At 36.5% G+C, this 16244-nt stretch overlaps 1 protein-coding gene across 5 annotated transcripts in view; it reads left to right on the top strand.

Annotated features, from left to right (window-relative positions):
• Nucleotides 1-16244, top strand: part of LPGAT1 (lysophosphatidylglycerol acyltransferase 1) — a 95626-nt gene that overhangs the window by 26159 nt on the left and 53223 nt on the right. For all 5 annotated transcript variants that reach the window (XR_006961626.1, XR_006961627.1, XM_047076803.1 and 2 more), the window contains exons 2-4: nucleotides 6471-6589; nucleotides 12065-12160; nucleotides 14166-14439. Coding sequence is in view for 3 of the 5 variants with exons in the window: in XM_047076803.1 (XP_046932759.1) it covers nucleotides 6471-6589; nucleotides 12065-12160; nucleotides 14166-14439 (489 nt within the window). In the remaining 2 variants the exon portion in view is untranslated. The remainder of the gene's footprint in view (nucleotides 1-6470; nucleotides 6590-12064; nucleotides 12161-14165; nucleotides 14440-16244) is intronic.

The raw sequence follows: 16244 nt of genomic DNA, 5'->3' as shown, positions 1-16244 counted from the left end.
TTTATTATGAATGGATAGTGAAATTTGTTAAATGCTTTTTGTGCATCAGTTCATATGTGTCTTAGTCCATTCAGGCTGCTATACAAAATATCATAGTCTGGGTGGTTTATAAACAACAGACATTTATTGCTCACAGTTCTAGAGAGTGGCAAGTCCAGGATCAAGGTGCCATCATTTTCTGGTGAGAGCTCTCTCTGTGTCCTTCTCACTGTGCCCTCACATGGTGGAATGGGCTGGAGAACTCTGTGGGATCTCTTTTATAAGGACACTAATCCCATTCATGAAGGCCACACCCTTGTGACCTAATTACCTCCCAAAGACCCCACTATTAGCATCACCTTTGGGGGTTAGGATTTCAACAAAAGAATTTTAGGGAGACACAACCATTCAGACCATTCAGACCAGAGCAATATGGTCAGAAGTTTTTTCTTATTTAGACTGTTAACATGGTGGATTGCATTCATTGATTTCTGATACTGAACCAACCTTGCATTCCTGTGATAAATCTTACTTGGTTGTGGTGTATACTGTTGGATTCCACTTACTAATATTTGTTGAGGATTTTAATGTATATTAGTCTATAGTCTTGTATTTTTCTGGTTTTGGTATCAGGGTAATGGTGGTCTCATAAAATAAACTTGAATGTGTTCTGTTTTCTGGAAGAGATTTTTTAGAATTGGTGTTCTTAAATGTTTAGTAGAATATGCCAGTGATAACCATTTGAGCCAGAAGAATTATTTTTTGGAAGGTTCTTGCCTGTGTAAATCAATTTCTTTCATAGAGATAGACTTTCAGATTATTTACTTAATCTTCAATGAATTTGTCAGTTTGTGGTTTTCAAGGAATTGGTTCATTTCACTCAAAAATGTCAAATTTGTGTTTGCAAAGTTGCTCATAATATACCCTTAATTTTTTAAAGTCTTTGTGGTATGTGTAATGATGCCCTATCATTCCTGACGTTGATAATTTGGGGAGTTTTTGGTTAGTTTTGCTAGAGGTTTATAAAACTGTGTTGACTTTCTTAAAGAGCTCCATTTGATTTTATTGATTTTCTCTATTTTTTTTGTTTTCTATTTTATTGATTTCATTGGTTTCTGCTCTTTTGATTCTTTGGTACTCTGTTATCCACTTAGGACTTATTTATATCCAAAAAAGATTTTCGATTTCTGTATGAGTTTATTCACTGACTGACTCAAAGAACATATTAAAAAGTCATGTCTTCTAAATTTGTGCATGTGTTTTTTAGTCTGGCTTATCGCAGTATAATTTGCAGTAAATAAATTACAGTAAAATTTACCTTTTGTAGTTTATAGTCTGTGAGGTTTTTTTTAAATGTTAAGTAACCTTCCTTCCTCAGATTAATTCTGTTTTATGAGTCAGTATAATGGCTTTAGCATCACTGTTTTTAAGGAATTTGTGGTGGATTCTTATTGTTTTTATTTTCTTTTTGAGATGTGAACTATCCTGATCAATACTAGTCTATAACTTTTAGGGGAGGTTTATTGTTAAGTTAGAAAGAGAAAGAGAGAGAGAGAGCAAGTGTGTGTATGTGGTGGGCGGTAGGTGACGATCTTTGACTTTCATTTTTAACAAGAATTTTAAAAATTCAGTTACAACTAGAGAAGTTTCTTCCAGATTTTATTCAGTTGTCCTTCATTCCCTTTGGAAATAGTGGACCTGACCCAGTTCTTTTTTGAGAATACATTTCATAGAACAGTGTGTTAAAATATTTTTGTTCTTTCAATCAAGTACAGTGTAAGAACTGGCAGGCATCCATAACTTCTATTCTTTAACATGCACATAATTCTATTCCTTGGTTAAGATATTGACTCCATTATTATACTTACTTTTTCTGGTATAGCAAGGTTTGAACTGAGGAACATAGCTACTTCATACATAATAAATTATTTGTCTCTACAAACATTTTTACCTTGATTTTGTTAGTCACATGACTTTCTAACAGTGGTCTTTGAAGTATATAGTGGTATGGTAAAAGTATGGTACAAGAATACCATAAATATTGGAAATTAAATATGTTTGGGTTTTTTGGAGTTTTTTATTTTAGAGAAAGAGAGCGTGAGTGGGCAGGGGGGAAAGAGAATCTTAAGCAGGCCCCACACTTATCACAGAACCCAATGCAGGACTCAATCCCACGACCCTGGGATCATGACCCAAACTAAAATCAAGAGTAGGACGGTAGGGGCACCTGGGTGTCTCAGTCAGTTGGGCATCTGACTTCAGCTCAGGTCATGATCTTACAGTTAGTGCCCATATCGGGCTCTGTGCTGACAGCTCAGAGCCTGGAGCTTGTTGTGGATTCTGTGTCTCCCTCTCTTTCTGTCCCTCCCCTGCTCACGCTCTCTCTCTCTCTCTGTCTCTCTCTCTCTCTCAAAATAAGTAAACATTAAAAGAAAAAGAGTGGGACCCTCAACCAACTGGGGCACTCACCCAGGTGCCCCAGAAATTAAATTTATTGAATGAAATTTAGATTTTATAAAATTCAGGATGACTTTGTTACTATATCAGGATCATTTTTTAATAAAAAAGTTGTTTGAGCTACCTTTACTTATTTGATTTAATATCCCATGTGGGTCTTAATAAGTTGACATTTAGTTTGAAAAGAAATTTTGGCCAAGTTGTGGCTGTAAGATAAAACATATATTAGATTAACTCTTAATGATTATACCCTGAAAGGATTGTAGAAACTAACATTGAGAGCCATTTATAATGCATAACATAAGATGCATAACATTAGATGTCTGTTGAAATGTTCTAGATGTTTAAAGTACAGCGCCATTTTTTCCCTATATATGATAAGAAAAAAAAAGCTATAACTTGGGGGGAATAGAATGGAAAAGAGAAAAGGGATGGGGAGAGCTGAGGCGGCTGAGGTATATTAGTTTCAAGGGGCTGCTATCATATAACAAAGTAGTACAAGCTGGATGGCTTCAAACAAAAGAAATTGATTCTCTCATGGTTCTTGTTGGTTTGAAGTTCTAAAATCAAAATGTCGGCATGGTTGTGCTCTCTCTGAAGGCTCTAGGTGAGGATCCTTCCTTGCTTCTTGCTGCTTCTAGTAATTGTCCTCAGTCCTTATGTTGTAGATCTGTCACTCCAGTCTCAACCTCTGTTGTCACGTGGCATTCTCCCTGTGTATATCTCTGTCCACATTTCCTTCTTCTTAAAGGACACCCGTCATATTGGATTTAGGTTGAGGGCCCATTTACAGATATAGGATGGATATAAACTGGGGGGGAGGGGACGCTATTCAACCCAGTTCAAAGGGTTCTAAATTCAATTTAAATTTTGAGATAAGCCAACACACTAGATTTATCTGCCTTATACAAAGCAAACAGGTAAGATACATTTTACGTAAAAATTTTTTATTTGCAATTATATTCACTTACATGCTTTCCCATTGTGTAGGCCCACGCCTAGGTATCTAGCATTTTCCCTTCATGTGATAGAAATTACATTAAAGGAATATTTTGTTATGAAACCTCTGTTTATATAGATGTGGAGCCAGAAGACTTTCCACATTACCTCTTAATAGCTCAATATTTATAGAACCAAGCTAGACTTTTTTTTTGAACGCTTTAACTGCTATTAGAATAATAATTTGGGGGTGCCTGGGCGGCTCAGTCAGTGAGGCATCTGACTTCAGCTCAGGAGGTCATGATCTCACAGTACATGAGTTTGTCAGCTCAGAGGGTCATGATCTCACAGTCCAGGAGTTCGAGCCCTGCATCAGGCTCTGTGCTGACAGCTTAGAGCCTAAAGCCTGCTTCAGATTCTGTGTCTCCCTCTCTCTCTGCCCCTCCCCTGCTCATGGTCTCTCTCTCTCTCTGTCTCTGTCTCTGTCTCTATCTCAAAAATAAATTAAAAAACATTTTAAAAAATTTAAAAAAAGAATAATACTTTTATTCTTTTTATTTTTATACCCACGACATCTAACAGCTCCTGGTGCTGATTTATTGAATGAATAATGCATTAATGAAAGAATGGGGGGTGTGTTTGTGTGTGTGTGCCTGTCTGTCTCTCTGTCTGTCTCTGTCTATGTTGAAGGGTTGTCAGCAAAGGCATGACAGAATGAATTTTTATTTAGCAAACATATTTCCCTCTATCCTTTTTAAAACCCAACTGGTGGCATCCTTGACATACTGGTCTGAATTTCGTTGTTATTACTTTTAGTATATCATTTCATATTGGTATACAGATGCTATGATTCATAATATTCCTTTGCATAGATATATAATAATTTACGCTCCCTTTTTAATTTTAATTGTGAAAGATACAGAACATGAAATTTACCATCTTAACCATTTTTAAGTATATACTTTGGCATTGTTAAGTATATTCACATTATTGTGTAGTCAATCTCCAGAACTTTTTTATCTTGCAAAACTGAAACTCTACTATTGAACAACACCATTCCATTTCCCCCTCCTGGAAACCATCATTTTTTTCAATTTCTATGAATTTGAGTTAGTCTCTCTTTTGAATCGTTATCCTCTTTGCTCTTACAAACAAGGCTGCAGTAACTAGCTTTGCATATGTGTCATTCTGCACATAAATAAGTATATCTGCAAGATGAATTCCTAGAAGTAGAATTTCTGGGTAAAAAGATTTTTGCATTTCTCAGTTTTGATATATATTGCCAAATTGACTTCCCAAACTGTTGTACCAATTCAGACTCCCCACAGCAATGTACGATAGAGCAGCTGTTTAAATGTGTTTCAGTAGTTAGCATGTCAGCTGAGCTGAATTGGGAACTTGGGAAAGGAAAGGCCGCTCGGTAAGAAAGTTGGTGCTACTGCATTTTTCAAGGGGCTGGGCTCTCTCCCAGTATTCTGTCTCTATTCTTTAAGGATTATTTGATGTACTTTAGTGTAGTTTTATCCTGCATTCACTTAAAAAATTTTAAATAAAAAATTTTCCCACATAGTATATAGGCTATTTGAGTGTTGGTAATAAAATAGATTTGAATCTGATAGAATGATTAGAATACCTCACTTTGCAAGGAGGTCCTACAACTTAATACTATATGTTTAGCTCGGCTGAAAATTTCCTTAATACAAAATTCGAAGGTCTTTAAAATCAATGAATAGATGGGTTTTAACAGAAAGGAAAATCAACAGACTGCTTTTCTGAAATGCATTCTTTTTAAAAAATTTTTTTATTTTGTGTGAGAGAGAGAATGAGCGGCAGAGGGGCAGAGAGACAAGAGTCAGAGAGAGACAGAGAGAGACAGAGAATCCCAAGCAGGCTGTGTGCTGTGCTGTCGATGCAGGCCTCGATCCCACGATCCTAGGATCTGAGCCAAAATCAAGAGTTGGCCACTTAGCCAACCAAGCCACCCATGTGCCCCTCAGACGAACTCTTACGAGGAGCTCTACTATGTTGGGGTGACAATGAAGGGTGACTGGAGAAGGAAGAAGGCTGGGGGAGGCAGAGCCAGCGGGCTCCACATCTCCTCAAGCCTAGTTCATCCAGAATTATTACACACGGGTGGCTTGAGTTCTTTACTTTTAGCAGTGTGTGAGGTTAGTGAGTACTAATGTGTAACCAGCCTCTCATAATTCATGTCAGACGTTTGAGGAGCCCTAGAAGCTTTGTCTCGTAGAATCCTGATGTGTGAAACTGATGCTCAATTATATTATTTCTCTGAAGTAAATTTACTGTAAAATGAGGCATATTAAAGGAGTTTCCTGCATGGAGATACCACTGTTTTCCTCAGAGTGTATGTATAGGTTTTAGTACAATGACTTTTCATCTGGAGATTTTAAACATTAGTTTTCTTATATTCAAATGAAACTATTTGCATATATTTGTGATGTTTTCACATTTTATTATAAAGTAGAAATACACTTTATTATGCAGTATATTTGAAGGGTTCTGGAGACCTTCTCCCAATCATGATCAACATCAGTGGTTTGGAATTCATTCCCTCAGACTTTTTTCAACGTATAAAATAATATTTAAATTTTATTCCTTCTTTAAAAAGGTGGAATCATGCTATATATACTGTTTTGTGATTTGCTTTACTTGATAACAGGTCCTTTCTGGGTTAGTGCATAGAGATACATTCTGGTCTTTAAGTGGACTTATACTCTTCTATTATATCATAATTTTGTTATCTGTTCCCCTGTTGGTAAACATTGGAGTTCCAATAATTATCCCTTATGCATGTATCTTTACCTATTTGGACAAATGTTTCTGCAGGATAAATTCTAAGAAGTAGAACTTACATATCAAAGGATGACCATTTTACATCTTAATGGGTATTTTGGTGCTCTATAAAATGTTACATCAATATATCAACATCCTGATATTTATAGGAAATAAACTTAGTTCAGACTTTAAGAAGTTTTAGCGAGGTGATGTGTCATCATTGATGTATACCAGTTGTTCTAATATAAGGTTTCTAGTAATGTAAAACCTTTAAAGTGACAGCTTTTTTATTCTTACAGTGATGGAATGGGGGGATGATATTAAAGCGGTTTCCAAAGATGAAGCAGTAATGTTGGTGAATCATCAGGCAACAGGAGATGTATGCACTCTGATGATGTGCCTCCAAGACAAAGGACTGGTAAGCCATCCTGAACGCAGAGGTGGACGGGAGAAGGGGGAGGTTAACAAAGAATCAATTCAAGTATCTTACTGGGGTTTGGAACATAAACTTTAATATGTATACTTTTTCTGAAAATTGAGAAAATTTTAAAAAGAAAAATATATACAATTCTAAGTAATTCTGACTATAATTAGAATTCTAATCTATAATTCAAAATATTATTCGAACTCCAGGACAGGAATTTGGAGACTTTCAAAAAAGTAGCTGGAAAATAATGTGAATGAGCTGTTTTTTAAAAAAATAATTGAAGTAAAAGCAGAGTTAATATGGTTCAAATCGGGGACTGTCTTGAGGTGAAGTGGTGGATCACTGGTTTGAGAAATACACAAAAAGCAGTAGTGTTTAAGAGAGAGGTCAGTGAATTAGATGATCTCGGGGATCTTTAGCCAGAAGGAAAAAAGGTAAATATTTTGGATTTCCTTTACAAAGGAAATTGAACAGAAAGATACTACACCCATTTTATTAAGTGTTACTAGGCTGTGTGTGAACTGTTGATTTTACATGACTTATATTAATAAGTCAAGATAAAATATATCCATCAACTGGGTGGGTTTAAAATAAATTCAGTCTTTAGCATTAAAAGAATTATCTATCACCTTAGAAGTTGAAGAGGTTGTGTTACTAGAAAACCAAATAAATGGAAAGTGTATAAATTAATGGAGTTAATATTTATCCTAATAGTAAAGAAACAAATCAAAGAAGTTTATTAAGTGCTTTATATTCATAATCAGTGACTGCAAGGATAGAACACCATCCTGTAAGACACTATCCTCGTAAAGGAGCGAACAGTCCAGCAGAGGAAAGCGTAGCGAAGTGAAGAGTATTCAGTAGAGAGGGTGCTCCCCATGATAGGTATAGAAGACTTTGTAGAGGGGCAAGGACATAAGCGTGGCCTAGTTAGAGTGGTGAAGCAGGGGCCTTCTTCCTTAGTGAAATACTCTTGGCCAGAACACCAAGGCAAGGCTAAGCCTGGGGTGTTTAGGTCCTAGAGATTTTGACTCAGTAGGTCAAGGAGGGGTCATAAAATGAGGTGAGAATAAAGGAAAATATGTTTGATTACTGCAGAATCTTTTCTTGTTTATCTGAAAAGCAGAAGCATAATCTCGAATGTGGAATAAATTCAATCCTTTCTTGAACTGTTAAAAGAATGTCGCTGTATAAATATATTTGCATTTATAATAATATTACTTGTGATATTAAAATTTTGTAAAAACTAGATTATTTGGTCTTGTATGAAAGAGAATCCCCAATTAACAGACATTTTTAATCTTATTGATAGGATCATTACACTCACAGTGATTATTCTGAAGGCTTACAGTGTCCTTGATTGGTTTTTGAATTTCAAAGAATGATTACAGTGGTCAGTATAAATACGCCTAACTTTAGTGCTCTAACCCCAGTTTGGCATGGATGATAACTGTATTAACTAGAATATTAGATAACCTGAAATTCACCAGTTGTGTGAACAAAAGAAAATTTGGTTTGTTTGTTTCCTTTTATAAAAAGATTTCTGTTAGTTTGTCTTAGATTCATTTTTCTGTCCAGATTATGATCTGATATTAGTGAGTAGATATTAGTACAATCTTGAGGAATTTATTTTTATCTTCTTTCATAAAGGGTAATAGAGAAATATAAAGCTGGAAGCATTATAATCTCTCCCTCCTGCGCCTATCAAGTATAAGGCAATATTAATTTTCATTTACCAGTAAGAATGTTTGCTTGACTTATTGAATATTCCGTGGGTATATTCAAAGAAAGAAGGCTAATGCTAAATTGTGGCCCAATTTTAAAAAATATTAGTTTAATTGTGATGTGAGTGTAAACAGCTTTTAGAATTCAGGAATCTTCTTGTAACACCCATTAGTGTTACTCAGCGGGAGTCCTGTTGGCATTTTGGTAGGACTGTTGTGTTGTGTTCTGAACTGTCCTGGCTATTGCTGGATGTTTTCCATACCTGGCTACCACCCACTAAGTGCCGGTAGCATGTGCTAGTCAATGTGACAGCCAAAATTGGCCTTAGAAATTTCTAAAAGGGAGAACCATTGACTTTACTATAATTTCAGAAGGATATAAAGAACGGAGTCCTTCATGTAAGCCTCTCTAGATCTTTTGATATGTAGAAAATCTGTGCTTCCAGATAAAGAATAATTGATATGGGCCAATTTTGTTTCTTTTTTTTTTTATTTTTTTTTTTATTTTTTTAAAAATTTTTTTTTTTCTCAATGTTTATTTTATTTTTGGGACAGAGAGAGACACAGCATGAACGGGGGAGGGGCAGAGAGAGAGGGAGACACAGAATCGGAAACAGGCTCCAGGCTCTGAGCCATCAGCCCAGAGCCTGACGCGGGGCTCGAACTCACGGACCGCGAGATCGTGACCTGGCTGAAGTCGGACGCTTAACCGACTGCGCCACCCAGGCGCCCCCCAATTTTGTTTCTTGAAGATACCTAAGAAATTTCTCAGTGACAGGCCTATGAAACGTTGACAAGAGTTGCTTCAGGCAGCTGGTATTTACTGAACTTCTTTTGAGGAATATGAAACAAAGGATTAATTGTATTTTCTAAATGTGCTGGTACCTTTTAAATAAGTATCTGTGACTTGAGGCATGTTCTTTTATGGCAATTGATGATAAAACTAAAAACTTTTTTTATTTATCAAAAGAACTTTATTAGACATGTAATAAACATTTACTGACTTGTAACATTTCCCCTAAAATAAGTTAGGACTTGGGGCACCCGGGTGGCTCAGTTGGTTGGGAGTCTGACTCTTGATTTTGGCTCAGGTCATGATCTCACGGTTAGTGAGTTCAAGCCCTGCGTCAGGCTCTGCGCTGATGCTGCGGAACCTGCTTGGGATTCTCTCTCTGCCCCTCCCCCACTTGTGTGTGCATGCACTCTCTCTCTCTCAAATAAATAAACTTTAAAAAATAAATAAAATAAGTTAGGACAGAATTATCCATACAAATCTTAGAAGATAGCTTGGCTATCTTATTGAACTGATTTGTTTTAGGTGACCTTCTAACTGAAGAGGCAAATCCACTGTAAGTACAAGGTTAAGTTATATACATTAAATACATTAAATACATTAAAGCTAGAACAAGTAAAGCTCGTTCCTTTAGTGTTGGTATTTTATGTATTTATTTATTTATTTTTTCAACGTTTATTTATTTTTGGGACAGAGAGAGACAGAGCATGAACGGGGGAGGGGCAGAGAGAGAGGGAGACACAGAATCGGAAACAGGCTCCAGGCTCTGAGCCATCAGCCCAGAGCCCGATGCAGGGCTCGAACTCCCGGACGGCGAGATCGTGACCTGGCTGAAGTCGGACGCTCAACCGACTGCGCCACCCAGGCGCCCCAGTGTTGGTATTTTAAACCCAGAAATTAATAAATTGCCACTAAACTTCATACTGTGTATAAAGCTCAAGTATTTTATAGGTTGAAGTCACTTGCTTTCTGTTTTGTTCCTTGGGGCACTTTTCAACAGATTCCATTTAGTTCAGATTTCAGTTAATTTAAACAAGTAGTCATCATTACAAAACAAGACTGAAAAGTGAGATGTTGGTGATCATTTTATTCTGTATTAGTTGACTTGGGGAATCAGTACTTCACTGGGCATGTATCTTTATTTTGTAAAGTGATTTAACATAGTAATGTGAATGAAGTATGAGTTGTGTAACTCACCTATTTAGTGATGCTGAAAAATTATGCTGGAAGCTTTAATGTTACATTCTTTGTCAGCTTTTTTAGTGTTTTTGTAAAAGCAGCAATGGTATTGATGCTTATTTTTTTCCTAATATTTAAGTTCATATAATTTGGTGTTTAGAGGTGAAGTTTACATATGTTATTCCCATAGAAACCAAAGTAGAGCTCTGTTGCACTCTTGATTGAGGTTGTAGCTTTTAATTAATTCCTTTAAGGATTATAACCAGGAATGCTATTTCCTCAGCAGGGAAGAACAATTAACCAGTTTATTAATTAGACCCCTGTTTATAGTTACTTATAATTTTGAAATTTGTTTGAAATAAAGTCTTACGCTCTTAATATGAATATTAATTCTTATCGGCAAGGGATACTATTTCTGTGTTTAAGAACTGAGGTGCTGTAAATTTTTTTAATTTATTCATTTATTTTAAGAGAGAGAGAGAGAGAGAGAGAGAGAGAGAGAGAAAGCGAGTGAGCATGGGGAAGGGGCAGAGAGAGAGAGAATCCCAAGCAGGCTCCACTGTGTGGAACCCCACACAGGGCTTGAGCCCACGAACTACAAGGTCTTGACCTGTGCCGAAAACAAGATTAGGATGTTCAAATGACTGAGCCACCCAGGGGCCCCAGTTCTGTAAATATGTTTTTGCTGGGGAAGAGGATAGCCTTGCATAAAGTAACAAATATTCTTCTTAATGTAATAGAATGTTAAATCATTCTATTAAATGAAATTTTAAATGTTCGTGTATTTTGGACATTTTTGTACTTTTATAAAATTTTATAATTTTACATTTATATGTAAAATACATTTATATATTTATAATTTATAACTTTTAATATTTTAGCTATTAAAGCCCCATTTTATTTTATTTTATTATTTTTTTAATATGAAATTTATTGTAAAATTGGTTTCCATACTAAAGTCCCATTTTATAAAGCTTTAGTGCTTATTAAACTTACTGCCCCCATTTGGTAACATTAGCCATTTTATTGTTTCCAAATAATTTTACAAGTTCTGTAAGAATTACCAGAGACTTTGCTTAGGGAGAGCAAATTTGGAATGGTTAAGTCCAAATTTAAGAAGTTAATTCAGGAATTCCTGGGTGGCTCAGTTGAGTGTCCGACTCTTGATTTCAGCTCAGGTCATGATCCCAGGGTCATGGGAGCCCTGTGTGTCCTGCTCCACACTGAGTGTGGAGCCTGCTTAAGATTCTCTCTCTCCCTCTGCCCCCTTCCCCACTCACTCTCTCTCTCTCTAAAAGAAAAGAAAAGGGGCACCTGGGTGGCTCAGTCAGTTGGACGACTGTCTTCAGCTTTGGTCATGATCTCATGGTCTGTGGGTTTGAGCTCCGTGTTGGGCTCTGTGCTGACAGCTCAGAGCCTAAAGCCTGCTTCAGATTCTGTGTCTCCCTCTCTCTCTTCTCCTCCCCTGCTTGTGTTCTATCAAAAATAAACGTTAATAATAATAATAATAATAATAATAATAATAGAAAAGAAAAAAAAATTTATTTGTTGCACAATAACATACTTGGGATTTCAGGACTTGGAATCAATACCAGTAATTGTTCATAGAGACTTTGTGCTTTAATTGTAGAAATAAACGCTAGATTTAAGATATTTAGGTTAATTAAGAGTGTGGTTGGATAATTATATTTAAAAATTAGAGACCTGGCTAGACTATAGCAGGTTGCTTCTGTTTAACGTATAATTATTTCTTGCTTTTATATATTTTAGGTTGTTGCTCAAATGATGTGGTTGATGGACCATATTTTTAAGTATACAAACTTTGGAATTGTTTCTCTGATTCATGGAGACTTCTTTATAAGACAGGTAAGTAATGAGTATTCTTTTTTAACAGTGATAGCCTGATTAAACTGACAATTTATTATAAACATGGGCATAACAAGACCAATTATAATAGATAGAGCCAGTTACACTATCTTAGGGAGCTCTTCCTCCGAATCTTTGTTCTCTGAAACATTTATTTCAATCTGAATTTGAGTATGCTCAAGCAGTGAAATGGTGACATTGCAAATACTTTAATCTCTATCCTCCTCCTCCTATCTAAACAGTGCAATGCTTAGTAACGATTCATCAAGCACCTGCCACATTCCCAGCTCTTCTGCTTCTTAGCCATGTGAATCAGGCAACTTATTTAAATTTCCAGTTTCCTCATTTTTCAGATGAGAATAATAGGTACTCCCCTCACTGGGTGGGTGTGGGGGTTAAATTAAGTATACACTCAGAACAGTGCCTGCCCCCTTCGTTGTCATTTTCATCACAATTACCCCTATCGTCATCTGTATTTTCACTATTACTTTTATTTACAAGTCATTGTTCTATGATATAGAAGGTATCTAAATTACCAGTAGGTAGGTAGGGTAGGTAGGTAGGTAGGTAGACAGGTAGACAGGTAGACAGGTAGATAGATAGATAGATAGATAGATAGATAGGGTAGGTAGGTAGGTAGGTAGACAGGTAGACAGGTAGATAGATAGATAGATAGATAGATAGATAGATAGATAGATAGATAGATATATTTTGGTGACTCGTAGTAGGAAAAGTGAATCCATCAGCTTTTTATGAATACGGAAAATATTTATTTATTTATTTATGTTTTTGAATCCAGAAAAACTGTAGAGTAGAAGATGATATTTGGCACAAATGTAAAGAATGTATATGGGTTTGTTAGAGAAAGGTAGATTGAGAGTGGGTCTGAAGTATTAGGGATAGTTCACTGTATGAGAAAGAATCCTACCTTCTTATCCAGTCAGCACTACATGATAGTATCTCCCTGTGTGCTAAGGATCACACGCTTTATTTTCTCAAAAACTGAAATACGATATGCAGGAGTTTTTATGTATGGTAATGCTTCACTGTTCTGGTATTTATATATTTAGCAGCTTCAGCCTTGCACATAATAATTACTTAATGAATAACTGATGAATCTGATTAAGCCTCATATGAGAACCACAAATTCTGGAAACCTTCTGGAAACCACAAAGCTGGAAGTATGTAGAAAAACTTCTAAGCTCTGTGAATGAATGTAGGTGTGAGAAAACACATATACTTTACTCCAGACAATTTTATGTGCAGAACATTTTTGTTTTTCATATGCTGTGCAATTATCTGGTTTCTTTTGGAAACACTCTTGGTGCTTCTGAGCAGAGAGATGAATAAAAGCACACGCTGGAGCCTTTCCGCAATTTCCCCTCCTACCTCTGTCTTCCTCACTCTTCACCCATCAGCCACACTGGCCTTGGAACTGTTCTTTGAACATGCAGAGCTCCTTCCCATCTCAGGGCCTTTGTCCTGTTTGCTCTTGTCACCTAGAAGACTCTGCCTCTCCTCTCCACTTGACTGGGACCCTCACATCTCTAGCTCCTTGCTCCAGTTTCGCCTCCTTGGGGCTGCTGACCCTGACCTTGTCGACCTTCTCTATCCTCTTACTCTTTTTATTCCTAACACATCACCAACTGAGTTTACACTTTGCAGTTCTCTGTCGTTTCCATTTGAGTCAGTTCCGTGAGGGTCTCTCATTACCTCTCTATCTCCAGTGTGTGGGACAGTACAGTGCCTGCTGAGCAGTAGGGGCTCTGTAAATAGTCACTGATCTGATGAATGAGTGAACTCTCAGGAGCAAGTAGAGCAGTGTTTTTCTTTTGGAGTGCTAACGTAATATAAGCGCTAATCACTTGATTTTACCACTGTGCTCAGAAGGGGAGGGAAGGAGGGGGACATCACCATACTTTAGAAACTGTTGTTTCTATTTAATTTTATGGCATCTTAATTTCCAGTGTGTATCTACTTATTCTATATGTATCTGCCTTCATAGGGAAAATCACATCGTGACCAGCAGCTTCTTCTTCTCAAAAAGCACCTAGAAAATAACTATAGGAGCAGAGATCGAAAATGGATTGTTTTGTTTCCAGAAGGGGGCTTCCTCAGGAAGAGGCGAGAAACAAGTCAAGCATTTGCCAAGAAAAATAACTTGCCATTTCTTACACATGTCACTCTGCCAAGGATCGGGGCAACAAACATTATTTTGAGTGCACTTGTAGCACGACAGGAAAATGGAAGTCCATCAGAAGGAGATGCTAAAGAATTAGGTATGATGGTTTTTAGCATTTTTTTTCTTTTGTTGGAACTCAGGGATTATCTGGAGTTCCAGAAGATAACATTATTGTTCTTTTTTATAATTTTTATCAAATAGAAATAATACTCAAGGAGAAGATGAAAATTTAATGTTTTAATGTTTCTATTTACAGAGTTCATGCTTATAATCATTTATTCACATAACCCAGAAATGCATAAAGTCAAAGGTGTCTTTCCTTACACTGCTTACCCATGCTTCTAGTCATTCCCACTTCTGCAGTAAACATTCATATAAATATCTTTACATATTTGTGGAAGTCTGTAGTATAGATTCCTAGAATGGAATTGCTAGGGCAAAGGTACAGGAATAGAAATGACTGATTTGAAAACCTAATGATAGATACACAAATGGAAATAGTAATAATGTATATTTCGTTCATTTATCAAATGTAGAAAGTTTTGAGGGTTTGTTTTTAAGAGTATGAACTTAATGCAGTTTCACAATGTTTATGAAGAGCCTTCAAATGACTCCCATCATTCCACTACAAATAATACTTATCAAAAGGAAATAATCTGAAATACCGGCAAAAGGGTTTATCCCAGCATTATTTTTATATATTTATTTTTAATTTTTAATTTTTTCTCAGCATTATTTTTAATAGCAAAAAATTGGAAATAGAGGGGAGAACAGAGAAGTAATATCAAATATCCAACCAACACAATATAACCACACGGCCATTACAAATGATGTATACAGAGGGGTTTTATGGCTTTGGAAAAGGCTCATGCTGTATCATGTTAATGGAGTGCGAGCGACATACAACTCTAGTGGAACTGTTATGAGCTCAAATGTGTCAAATGTAGGAGATGAGCTCAAGGAGAGATTCCAGATGTTATCAGTGATTGCTTCTCAGAGCTATAACTTTATGGATGATTTTCCCCCATTTCTTAATACTTTTCTGAAATTAAAATTTTAAGGTTTATTTATTTTTGAGAGAGAGACAGAGAGAGCAGGGGAGGGGCAGAGAGAGAGTGGGACAGAGGATCTGAAGCTGGTTCCGTGCTGATGGTGGAGAGTCCAACTCAGGAACCCTGAGATCATGATCTGAGCCGAAGTCTGACGCTCACCCGACTGAGCCACCCAGGCACCCCCTGAATTTTTTTTATAATGAGTATGTATTACTTTTATGGCCAGGAAAATGCAAACCACACTCAAAGATGCAACTGTCTTGGAGATAGCCTGGTGCATTGTGAAGGTTTGCAGAAGGTATTTGTGCCAGTAACACGAAGACTGTTTTGAACAAGTTTATCTGAGATACTGTGAAATTTGGTGACAAATGATAAATTAAAAAACTGAAAGAAACTCACCGGGCCTGTTTCCTCAGTAGTGTTTTACTGTTTAAAAAATATATTCTTCAGATAAAATAAAAATAGAAATGATTGACCCTCAGAAATATGTGTTTTTAAATGAGGGTTAGGACCAGACATAGAGATAATGCCTGTAAGATTGCACTGAGTTTTCCATTCATGTGTTTTTTTAAGCAGCTGCTTGGCAGTCAGCTCTCTTAATCTTTCATCATCTATTAAAAAGACAAATTGAAATAATCTTTTAATAGAAAAGGAAAGTTCAGAATAGCTTCAGACAGCCACTGTGGCAATGTCAGCCAAGCCAAGGCTTGAAGGCAAAGGTCTTCCAAATAGAATTAGTTGCACTAGTAAAGACTGCTGTTTTGCAGTAGTTTTCTCCAGTCAATAATACCCTGTGGTGTCTAGATCTCAAAGGTAGGGGCAATTGTCATATTGATCACACAATAGTGAA

Source organism: Lynx rufus, unplaced genomic scaffold (assembly GCF_022079265.1).
Source record: "Lynx rufus isolate CCGP_SWC_20201006 ecotype Redwood Valley unplaced genomic scaffold, mLynRuf1.p SCAF_15, whole genome shotgun sequence".
NCBI lineage: Eukaryota > Metazoa > Chordata > Mammalia > Carnivora > Felidae > Lynx > Lynx rufus.
This window is presented reverse-complemented; position numbering and strand designations above follow the sequence as displayed.